This window comes from Parambassis ranga, chromosome 13 (assembly GCF_900634625.1).
Source record: "Parambassis ranga chromosome 13, fParRan2.1, whole genome shotgun sequence".
Taxonomy (NCBI): Eukaryota; Metazoa; Chordata; class Actinopteri; family Ambassidae; genus Parambassis; species Parambassis ranga.
The window spans coordinates 5,714,989-5,726,501 of NC_041033.1; the positions used below are offsets into that span (position 1 = coordinate 5,714,989).

Here is an 11,513-nt window from a genome sequence, read left to right on the forward strand (position 1 = left end):
GCACAGCAGACTGTGGTTTCATTTTCCTATCACCAGGGGGTGCTCTGCTGTGGTTTATAACTTGGATATGGGAAAGACACAAGCAATGAATGTTTGCTGTTGTAGCAGCGTTGAATTTAGTCAAAAAAGAAATTAGATTGTGCTTTCTTATAGCAGGTGCAGGAGAAGAATAATGCATGTCGGCAGTGTGTGTGTGTGTGTGTGTGTACATACCAGGTGTTAGCTCTAGGTCAGGTTATTGTGGCTTTTCTTCAAACAGGAAGCAGAGTTGTGTTGTGGGAGCATCTCTGTTCTCTCCCTCTGTCTCTTTCTCCATCTGCACTGAAGACGTAGAGAAGATTGAAGCAAGGCGTCTGGACTTGTAGAGTTTTCTAGAAGACGTTTCGCTGCTCATCCAAGCAGCGAAACGTCTTCTAGAAGACGAATCTTCTAGTCACACACACACACACTGACGGGAAAAACATTTACATGGAATTAAAATATTAGTCTTAACACACACACACACACTGACGGGAAAAACATTTACATGGAATTAAAATATTAGTCTTAACACACACACACACACTGTCATGTTCATGTCTTTGTTTTACCAGATGGAGCTGCTCAACATCAGCACACATCGCCCAGAGCAACTGTAGAGCAAGTTGCAATCATGTCAGCCGACTGATCAGTCAATTCAACTAAAGCAGGGACTTTATTTCATTTTTTTCTGTCAGGCTGTTTTAATAAACTGAATAATATAAGCTATATAATAAATATACTCACAAATCTAAATTAGGAGGTCACTTTAAAATCTACTGTATCAGTACTCCATTGTAAGTCCTGCAATGTTACTTGTTGTTAAATGTAAGAAAATGTATGATAAAAACTGAACCAATCAAACTCACTTCCTGCTCTCTCTGTCTCTGTCGCTCTCTCTCTCTCTCACACACACACTGACACTTTGACTCTGACAGACTGGATGCTTTGACGGCAGTGAATTATTTCAAGGTCAGAACTTTTGCTTCAGATTCAGTGCAGATATTGTATTATATTACCCATTCAACTCAGGCTGAGTATCAGTAGATCTAAATGATGGCAATGTGACTTTTTATTTGTTACTTAATCTTCTTTTGTATTATTTATTTATTTGATTTTTGTTTTGGTAGTGGTACGGGTGATGGGGGTTTATACATTATTGATTAGTGTAAACCATTCTATATACAATAACTTCTTAGTTACGTCTGTTTATGTAAGTAGAATAAAATGGTTGACATAAAGCAGAAAATGGCGTCCTTCCTGTTAAGTATTTCCTTCTTTCGTCACCAGAACCTAGCGGAGTGAAAACAAGCAATGAAAAGTTGGCTAGCTTTGCTCACATCTCTGCTGCTGCTGCTCTGGATGCAGACAGGTGGGACTCTCAGTATTTATGTTCATAGAACATCAGAGGTTGAGTTTGATCCATTATGTGTGTCATTATTAACAAGGTGTTGTTTTCTTTTCAAATTTCTCCTGCAGCATTTGTCAGCTGTCAGGCTGCTAAGGGTAAGAAGAACACTTGATTATTTACATTCATTTTAAATCTACTGTATTTACAAGAAGCTGTGGAATAATCAGCATGTGGCACAGCCTAACTGTCATTATTTTTTATGTGTCTTTTTCCAATACAGAACCATCCATTGTTCAAATAATTGAGCAACCGGATGGAATTAAGCTGTCTTGTCAAGGCAATTATAAGCTTGACGGAAAAGAGGAAAAGGAATTACATCTGAAATTCATGGATGAGAATTCAGGGGAATATAAATGTTTGGGGAATACTAAGGGTTCCAACCCAGAAAAAATCTATGTAAAATTCCGCAGTAAGTTCTGCATGAGCGCTTGTGTTTAAATTCTCTCCTTTGTAGGTCTTAAGTTTTTATAAATGTGTGTGTGTGTTTCTGTTTAGCCTGTGACAACTGCATAGAGCTCGATGTGGGGTCTATAGTAGGGATAGTACTAGGAAACTTGGTGGCAACAGCTGTGGTAGGAGTGGCTGTCTATCTCATCGCTTCTGTGACTCGGACCGGACCTGCTGGACCGCCTAAAAAGAAAAGTAAAGTTCATCTGTCTATGTTGGGGGGACACATAAATCAGACACACACACAGTGCAAAGAAAAAACATTTTTTTGTTACATTATGCGCTACAGATAACAGACAATTCTCACTGCTGGAAAAAATAATGGACAGTTAAATGTAATTTAAGTGTTACATAGCAGTGTGCAGATACTCTAGCATTGATGAGACATTAATGTGACCACTGTGTCTGTCCTCAGGCTCTGACAGGCAGCTTCTTGTTCCAAACGAGGGAAGCAGCAGGGGCACCAATGACCATTACCAGGTAAGATGAGAAGTGAAGATCACAGTAATGATCATGGGTAAATAATAAATTGATGAATCACATTTTCCGCCCTTATTTGTGCGCTTTCTTCTCCTCAGCCTCTGAGAGCCAGACAAGTTCAAACATACGATGTTCTCAAAACATAGAAGGACAGCCTGAGCCACCTACATCAGGAGGGAAAAGTCTGTCACCTGTTCCCAGGTCCACACCAAAGCGCATGTTATTTCTATTTCTGTGTGATCTGTTTCTTTTCATCTATGTTCTGCATGCCTGTGAGATGACTCTCTGAATGATTGACCTGTTGCTTTACATATTTTATTCTGATTCTGTTCTTGGTTTTTCAAATTAAGCCCAGATTCAGTATTGTTGCAAAATTAATGTAAAAAAAAAAAAAAAGGAAAAAAGTGGAAGCTTCCTGTGGTGTGTTTTCATGCTATCTGCAGTTGTGAAATATTGTAGAACTGTACTTACAGCAACTTTTGTGTTCTCTTCCAATGTTAAAACACTGTTGTGGTCGCAGCAACCCTGCTTCGAAACCTGTTGTTAACTTTATTAAAAAATGTGATCGAGCTTTGTTTTCCTGTTCCTTTAGTAACTGCTCATCGAAAATGATGCTTCAAGTGATCGAGCTTTTTTTTCCTCATAGCTGAAAATAGGCCAAGTCAAACAGATCTGTTTATATCAGGCCTCTTATTCATGTCAAGGCACACCAACGTACAGGGCCAGCGGTCTGACGGATGACATGTATGACCAGTGGTGGAATGTAACTAAGTATTTGTACTTCGTTACTGTACTTAAGTACATTTTTATGTATTTATACTTTACTTAAGTAAAAATAATAGTGCATACTTTATACTTTTACTCCATTACATTTTGCTGCTATTATCGGTACTTTCTACTCCACTACATTTCTAAAATATCTGTAGTTACAAGTACATTTATGAATACAGTTGTGTTCATACAGCTGTGCTGGACTGATGTGAGGTCAGACTCTGCATGGAGGTGGTGTCACGCTGCCAGCTGTGTTTCTATAATGAGCCTCAGTCATGATGCTGGTGCTCTGGCTCAGTTAGCTAACTAGTTAGCTGCTGTCTGCTAACACAGGTCCATCCATTAATGTCTGATTAACATGAATCATAACATGAATCTACAGCAGGAATACTCACACAGTAAAAATGCTGAATGCCTGTTTTTTATCACCAGCCTCTCTGTTCACTTGATGCTCACAGCCTGCCTCATGACACACAGACCTGTCCATAGCTGCTTCTGGGTACATTTCAAAGATGTCTGTACTGAAAATGTAAATTAACTACACATTTTAATTTTAAAATGATTTCTTTGATTATTTTAATCTGTTCAGATCCTTTGTGATGAAAATCAATAATATATATTCAGTGTGTGAGTACTTTTACTTTTAATACTTTCAGTACATTTAAAAGTAAGTACTTAAGACTTTTACTTTTACTAGTTGATGTAGCACTTCTACTTTTACTTAAGTATATATTTTGCTGGTTATTTGTACTTTTACTTAAGTACCAATTTTCAGTACTTCCTCCACCACTGTGTATAACTCCATGAACAAACCCTTAATTTTACCTCTGACTCTTCTATACTTCCTAAATCTTTTCTTTGTACATCAGGTCAGATAACATGAGAGGGGATGTGAAAATCAGTCAGTAATTACAGAGTCAAGTGTTGTGTTAATGTGTATCTCTGGAAAAGTCAGAAATCACAGCTTTAATGAAGCCACTGTTCCTCTCTGAGTTATGATATATAGAATATATAGAAATATACCTGAATATCATTAAGGGGCAGAATAAGCACCATACCTGAAGAACATTAAGGGGCAGCGTTTGATAGACTGGAGTGATACTTGGAGCTCACTGAGCGCCTGAACAGCCTGATAAGGTTAAGATTCCAAAATGTAATAAAATGATTAAAAAAGTTATTAAGAATGATTAAAAAGATGTCATGTTCTGATCTTATCTGCTCTGTGTACATCGTTTCAAGCGCTCTATCGGATTAGGTGTAGATGCTGCTTGTAACCACAGTTATACACAACAACTGAAACGATCGCCTGATGGAGCGCATGAAACCGTTTGTGGCATAAAATGATGAGATGATGCCTCTCAACAGAGAATCTGTATCACATACCTCTGGCTTCTTTTGAGGGCCAATGTGAAGACATGAAAGAAACATTTCAATGTGTGGCCCTGTACGTCTAGAGCCTAGATACTCATTTAAAGTATGTCATATGTAGGAACAAATCAAAAAAGATGCTGATCCAGCATGTGTGGGCACATATACTGTATATGCAGTGAATTTAATGCCATGAAGTGGTGAGGTTGCAGACTGCCTCCACCTCCTCCCTCAACCGTCCCTTTCTGTTGCCACATTCTCAGAGATTGTGGCATACAGCCACTTGTTAGTTTTGGTTGTTTAGTTTTAGGAGATGCCTGCACTGCATGCACACAGCCCGGTCTCATGCCATAATGTTAAATAGTCACAATGGATTTGTGGATCTCTAGAAGAGACAAATTTTACACCAGTTCATTCCAATTAGAACTGCATGCCTGCACTTTTTTTCCTTCAGTGACATATTCACTTAAATTAATGGATTGTTTCATTAACTGTTTTTGTGCCAGCAAGACAACCTAAGCATTTTTATGTTAAACCTTAACCACTTGATACCTAAACTTACTTGCAAGTGGAAAATAAGATGGAAGGGTCAGTCATGAAGCACAACAAAAAGCAGTAATGCCACAGGGTGGATGCAATAGGGACTCCAAAGTGAAAATCCACTGCAGGCTGACACCCTTTACAGCCCGTGCTATCTCCTACAGTGCCTTATGCAATGAAATGGCTGATATGTGTTTGCATGCAATAAATAAACTTTTGTGTAAAAAAGTGAAAAGAATGGATCATAGACTGAGGCTGTACGTGTTTCCCATGGAGATCATCCTCTCACACACAGCGGTCAGTTAGATGCCATTACTGCTTCTAATGATGAAGGTGCTCTGCTGCCTCTGAGCCTTTCAGAACAGCATGGGTATACTACAGGTGCAGCAGCACTTGCAGTGTTTGTTAAAAAGTATTTGCAGGGCCACTCTCACTGTGGATTTAAATGGCTCATTATACTCTAATGAATGAGACGATATTACAGTGCCTATGATACAGCTGCAATATTACTGAATTTGGATTTATAAAGTGCTTTTAATCATGTATAATTGACTTTGTTTACACCGTTATTGGCTCTATCTATTGCTGCTGTATTTCATCATGTTGGTGAAGGTCTGACAAAGGTCCTATTCAGTCTGTCTGTTGCACAAAGGATATAAATAAGTAAGAATACAGAGAGATGGAGAATGCATTGGTAGAAAAGTGTTACACAACAATATAAAGAGAGTAAGAGAGAAAGGCTGCTAAGAAGCAAAGGTTAAAACAGAAAGAGGAGCAGGAAACAGAGAGAAGGAGCAGAGGAGCTCTAGAGGAAGCCTCTCCATGTCAGATAATCTAATAGCTTAAATTCTTTGATCAGTGCTTGTCTTCTCCTCAGTGCTGCTGTGACAAAGCTACAAACTGCAGTTCTCTGCCAGAGCCGAGTTCGAGAAAAATGAGATCAAACAATGCAGCTTTTTGACAGCTCGGCTCAGAAACACACACTCACTCACTCACACACACAACCAGCTTCTGACTCATGTACACACACTTCTGTGCGCTTGCACGAGGTCGCATTCTCATTTGTGTGTGTGTGTGTGTGTGCGGTCACACGCACGGATGCTTGAACAGATGAAGCAGGTGCGAGTCTGTGTGTGGGAGCGGTTTGACTTAACACAGTCAGATACAAGAACGCATCAGCCCCACCCCCCATCCCCCCCATCCTCGTTACCTCTCTCTCTTTCACAAACATACAGCAGATGTAAATTAAGATAACCAAGTGTAGGTGTATTTCCACAGAGCATTACATTTATCTATGCAGAATAATTGACATATTGATCACAAGTAGTGTTTATGAAAATGAAACATTGCGTCATGTTTTAGGTTTCCACCAGTTCAGCTGCTGGGAAACACAAACATGAAATGATGCAACGTTTCCACTGCAATTAACAATAACAGACGTGTTTGCGTTCAGTAAAGTTTCAGAGATATGTCTGATGTGTCCGTGTGTGTGTGTCACAACAAAAGACCAGTAAGTGTGTTGAAGACATCGGTGTTGGTGATCATGTGCATCAGGGCGTGTGTGTGTATGTGTGTGTTGCGGATATGAACTGCGGCTTTGAGTCCCCCTCATGAATCACACACAGGTAGCTCTATATAAGCGCCTCGGTATTGTTTCCAACCATGAACCAAAAAAGAAAATGACAGCTGTGCTGACTGCGGTTTCTTTTATTAGTGACACTCAGGCCAACAGTGACAAGAATGATAAAGCAAAAGATGCCTAAAACAGTTAGAAAGCTCAGGAGCAATATGTATGCTTGTGCGAGAACAACGATTAGCTGCTCTAATAACAATGTAACAACTCATAATTGCACACACACATATTGTATTTACAGAAAAATCTCACTGTAATTTATACTTTTTACACTCAACACATCTTAGATACAGTCGAATGGGATCCAATGCAACATGTAACTTTACAAACATGATCCACTGAAAACAAAACTGGATTATCATCTGTAAGACAGCGGCAAAACAACAACAACAACAAAAACTATGTATCACAACATTATATGCATCATAAGAGCAGTTGTATTGGACTGTACACCTAACAGCTAATGGGCACTGAGTGCATTATATAACAAAACAAAGCAGTTTCTCACTCCTCCTCAAACTGTGTCTGACAGCATGGATTGAAAGGCTACAGGGATTCTCCACTCGTGTTGCATAGTGGCCACTTTTGCCAAATGACAGCAGGCTGGGGGCCAGTTTATAAACAAAAAGACAAAAGTCCATACAAATTATTTCATGCAATGATTTAAAAAAAATGTCTTCAAAGAAAAGTAAGATAAAATTCTTTTGTTTGGTATTTCTTCCTCAGCATCCCCACACAGATCAGGTTCATTAATTTAGCGAGATCAGGTATAAACCCCCAAGCACAAATTTCCAGTGTTGATCGAGCTATAAATAAGAAAATGGCCAGCTAGCACCCTTTGTCCTTTTCTATAGCAACTTCTACTTATATTTTACACAGATATTTTAAATTATTTTGCATTTTGCATTGGATTTTAGTCGTTTTCAAACAGTGAGCGTCACAATCTAAATGTTGTTTACTCAGCAGAACACTGTGGCTATAAGTAGAATACCAGGGGTACATAAAATATGCTATTTTACTATTTATTGATTAATCACCTATTCAAATCCAAAACAGTAAAAGTTTGCTAAGCACACAGCACCACTCAAGGGGCATGAAACCTTTTTTTTTTTGTAAATAATTGCCTTCATCCGTGCAGCCTTTAGACGAGTGACCCGGTGATGTCCGTCGACCTGTTTCTATCCCGTCCTGTTCACGACAGTAGAGTAAACTGCCTGGGAGCGGGTGTGAGGGTTCAGTGGCTGCCAAAACACACCAAAACAAAGACCGTTAGATCACAGTTGCAAATCACTGCTGGATTAACTGTACATAAAGATTATTGTTGGTGAAGTTTTTAGATCTGTCATGTATCCATGATGTGAATGCAGAGAATACAGGAAGATCTGATCTGTCATAGATGTTAATAAAATGATATAATTTCTCTAATGCATATATGACAAATGCAAAAACAAAAAAACATTATGTAAACATATCCATTAAGATTTCAAATATATGTCTCATGTTTGTGTGCAGTCTCCTGTGGTTGCGCCGTTGTACAGCCGCACCAGGTTTCCCATATTTTTTGTATATTTTATTGAACACGGTGATAGTCCTGGTTCACCTTTCATAGGAATCATGAAATAATATGGGGTTAATATGAGGCTACATCTGGGATTATTTGTCCTTCTCTCTCCCTGTTTTAAGCATCACAGATTTATTACATGATGAATTTGAATGGAATACTGGATGTGCATATGTTTTTATTTAAAGTGAGCAACTGATCCAGAATTAACCTCTTGAAATATTTAATGCCTTTTGGTGTTACAGATTTAATAAGTCCTGCTGCACATTGGTGCTGAAGAGGGATTGATCAGATTTTTACCACAAACTGTATCCAGACTGGTAATCAACCATAATCTATAATGCATTCCTAGTGTTGCTGTGTATGAAGAGAGTTCAGTTTTTGCTATTGGCTACACAGCAACAAATAATCAAAGTCGGAGAGGCCATTTCTGTTTTCTAAACAACACAATAGATTTTTATGGCCCTGCAGAGAATAGTTTTTTTTCTAATCAATCTAACTGCTTATTAATAATGAGAATTCTTTGCTCAGTTTATTCACTAGACCATTTTGTGGCTCGAGACAAGTAGCCTAGTTCCCACCGTTTTGTTGCTTTCTATCTGAGACTAAAATCTGAGGTGAAATACATTTGTTGATCTGTGAGCTTTAAATCGCTTTACGTCCTGCTTCTACATGCTAGGCTAAAGCTAAGTAACTAATCCTCAACTGTGCCTCCTGGTTAAAGGGAGGATCGATTCTCTGATGGTGGAATCAGTAGTTTTACCAAACTCCCAAGACACAAGTGTAATTGAGTTTTCTCCATCGGTATATGTGGCGTTATTAAAAACAAAACAAAACAAAGCAAACAAAAAAAAAATCAAGTGAATCATTTGCTTACTGCTGTTTTGTTTATTCCTAAATTTCGATATATATATATAAAACATACCGCATAGTCAGGAGATGGGATAGGTGGAGCCGGGCCTCCTGAATGACCGCGTGCTGAAAGATGGTAATATAGATAAATGTAATCAGTGTTACTAAAAAAAAATAGTTTGATTACTTTAATGTAAGTTACTTTTTACTCAACCAGTCAGCTCTAACTCTTGAGTGCATTCTCACCTCTGGAGGAGTGAGTAGGTGCAGCTGATGTTTTCTTCTCGGTGTATTTGTAAATTACCATCATTATAAAAATTGTCATCACCATGTCTGCAGCGAGGGCCAGTCCAAACATCAATGCATCCAACTCAAAGCAGTTTTCACACACTGGAAGATGAAAACCAGCAGCAACAAACAGGTGTTAGCTCAGCAAAGACAACTGACACACTGTGTATCATTAAGAGTGAAAAAAAAACTTTTACTCACCTTTGCCTTCCACATGGAAGTGATATTTTATTTTACTGCTGTCTTTTGGGTCTGAGTACTCACAGTAGTATGAGGCTTTACCCTGATACTTAAATGTATAATATGTCCCATCAACAGCAGATGTTAGATCTTTTCCATGCCAGGACCCATATTCTGGACAGGTCAGTGTGACATTGTTCCTCCAGAATGATGCATCTCCTTCAAACATGTGAACAGACATTAGGCAACATTGAGTTTGTCTTTCCAACATGGCCGATCTTCGCCATTACTTTTCATAGAGAAAGCTGACTCAACTCTACTTATGCACTTTAACTCTGCAGTACTTAACTACACTATACTACTATAACACATGCTTCTTTCTTATGTTGACAACAACATTTCTATTTACAGCTTATAATAAATAACAACACAAAACGAGAACAAAGTAGGGCAGTATGCAGTATGGAGCTGTGCAGGAAATTATCACAATTTCTTTAAAAAATTCACTTCAAAATCTAGATTTTTTAGATGAATTTTTGTGTCAAAAACCCCCAAAAGTTAACAGAAAGTTCTTGAGTTTCAAATATGAAGTGAAACAATGCAGGATTGATAGATATTTACCCGATTCAGACTTCACGGTGGATGTGAACAGGACGAGGACGACGAGAACAGCCTGAACACCCATGATGTGCATTTTTTAAAAGACAACCACAGCTTGTTGAGTTTCTAGATCTTCGCCCTGTTTATACCGAATCAATGGCGTCTCCACCTGCAGATCTGAGTTACATCAAGATGCCTTTTTGGGGAAGAAAAAGATCTGGAAGGAGCAGTCACAGGCGTTCTTACACTGACAAACTGTCTTTCTCTTTTCTCAGTGAACTCCCACACACACACACACACACACACACACACACTGCACCCCCCAGGAAGTGATTTTTTTTAAAAGATGAATTCACAGTTAAACCTCAAAAGTAGCTCAAACTGAAGGAGCAGTGTCAATACAAATATTTACTTCCCAACTGAATCCAATCACAACACAACTTGAATGAGATATTTATACTGAATTTGATTTATTTTCACACTTTTGATAGAATAAAACTCAATTGAGAGCAGTCAATTAGCTTTGTTCATTTTCGTTAGACTATCTAATCAATATAAATGAGTTAGATTTCACTACATCTTTTGTGTTAAAATAAACAAACGTGTTTCTGCGTCGCCTCATGTCTGCTCCTCTGTCGACGACGCATGATGTACAGAACACAGATCGCGCGCTGATGAAACAGATTTGTAGCTTTGTACAGTAAATTGATTTTAATAGGTTTCCTGTTGCATGGTTTATTTAACCTCATGATACACAATCAAGCAGTTGTGTGTTCTCAGGATGTTCAAAATCTTTGTGCCTGTTGCTCTCGCTACACACAAGGTTAAAGTGCTGATCATTAACGGCCCCCATTTAGGTTTGACTTCATATCTGTCGACTGCCAGCTAATGAAGTCACAATAAGTCGAAAAGGCAGTGTGTTACTTTCATTTATAATTATTTATAGATGATAATAAAAAGTGAATGCAGTGATTAATCAAGTCTTTTGTTTCGATCTTGATGCCCAGGAGCTCTTTTTTTTAACAAAGTCAGAGGTCAAACCGTCCATTTGAGTATAAGAGCTAATAAAAGTATTTCCATGTTGTATATGAATGCGTGAACTTTGTTCTGAACTAATTCATAGACATTAAGAATGTCAATTAATCATCTACAGAGGTTGGGAACTTTTGTAACAGATGAATACATGTTTAATGTTGATTTTGTTGTGGAATAAGAAGAGCAGCTTACATCAAAGTGCAGCTCTGCCCCCAAGTGGTTCAACCCAGCATAGATTCACAGTGAGCAGCCTGCTGCTGCTGGTCTACTGTCAAAGACCATAAAAACCACCACATTCTTATAGCTGTCTGTTAATCAAATGCCTTGGC

The 11,513-nt window shown here is 38.5% G+C and overlaps 2 protein-coding genes across 3 annotated transcripts; one reads left to right on the plus strand and one right to left on the minus strand.

Annotated features, from left to right (window-relative positions):
* Positions 1-921: 921 nt before the first annotated feature.
* Positions 922-3,055, plus strand: LOC114444575 (T-cell surface glycoprotein CD3 gamma chain). 2 transcript variants are annotated; one of them, XM_028419246.1, is made up of 7 exons: positions 922-990; positions 1,309-1,390; positions 1,498-1,513; positions 1,648-1,838; positions 1,925-2,071; positions 2,292-2,356; positions 2,455-3,055. In XM_028419246.1, the coding sequence occupies exons 2-7, from the start codon at positions 1,333-1,335 to the stop codon at positions 2,500-2,502; spliced, it is 525 nt and encodes a 174-aa protein (XP_028275047.1). In that variant the 5' UTR covers positions 922-990; positions 1,309-1,332; the 3' UTR covers positions 2,503-3,055. The 2 variants fall into 2 exon arrangements, with proteins under 2 accessions (XP_028275047.1, XP_028275046.1); XM_028419245.1 differs by having other exon boundaries at positions 1,498-1,524; positions 1,650-1,838; positions 2,455-3,050.
* Positions 3,056-6,727: 3,672 nt separating this feature from the next.
* Positions 6,728-10,415, minus strand: LOC114444576 (T-cell surface glycoprotein CD3 epsilon chain-like). Its single transcript, XM_028419247.1, has 5 exons — positions 10,171-10,415; positions 9,571-9,768; positions 9,328-9,471; positions 9,155-9,207; positions 6,728-7,909 (listed from the first exon to the last, which is right to left on the minus strand). The coding sequence occupies exons 1-5, from the start codon at positions 10,241-10,243 to the stop codon at positions 7,847-7,849; spliced, it is 531 nt and encodes a 176-aa protein (XP_028275048.1). The 5' UTR covers positions 10,244-10,415; the 3' UTR covers positions 6,728-7,846.
* Positions 10,416-11,513: the final 1,098 nt, after the last annotated feature.

What these genes read in the sequence shown, in the direction of transcription:
- LOC114444575 (XM_028419245.1), top strand. Translation starts at nt 1,333, where the DNA reads ATGAAAAGTTGGCTAGCTTTGCTCACATCTCTGCTGCTGCTGCTCTGG. An exon ending in CAGCTGTCAGGCTGCTAAGG is followed by an intron (nt 1,525 to 1,649) that starts GTAAGAAGAACA and finishes TTTCCAATACAG; the next exon opens with AACCATCCATTGTTCAAATA. An exon ending in TGGACCGCCTAAAAAGAAAA is followed by an intron (nt 2,072 to 2,291) that starts GTAAAGTTCATC and finishes GTCTGTCCTCAG; the next exon opens with GCTCTGACAGGCAGCTTCTT.
- LOC114444576 (XM_028419247.1), bottom strand. Translation starts at nt 10,243, where the DNA reads ATGCACATCATGGGTGTTCAGGCTGTTCTCGTCGTCCTCGTCCTGTTC. An exon ending in ACCTACTCACTCCTCCAGAG is followed by an intron (nt 9,208 to 9,327) that starts GTGAGAATGCAC and finishes ACCATCTTTCAG; the next exon opens with CACGCGGTCATTCAGGAGGC. An exon ending in TCCCATCTCCTGACTATGCG is followed by an intron (nt 7,910 to 9,154) that starts GTATGTTTTATA and finishes GTGTTTTGGCAG; the next exon opens with CCACTGAACCCTCACACCCG.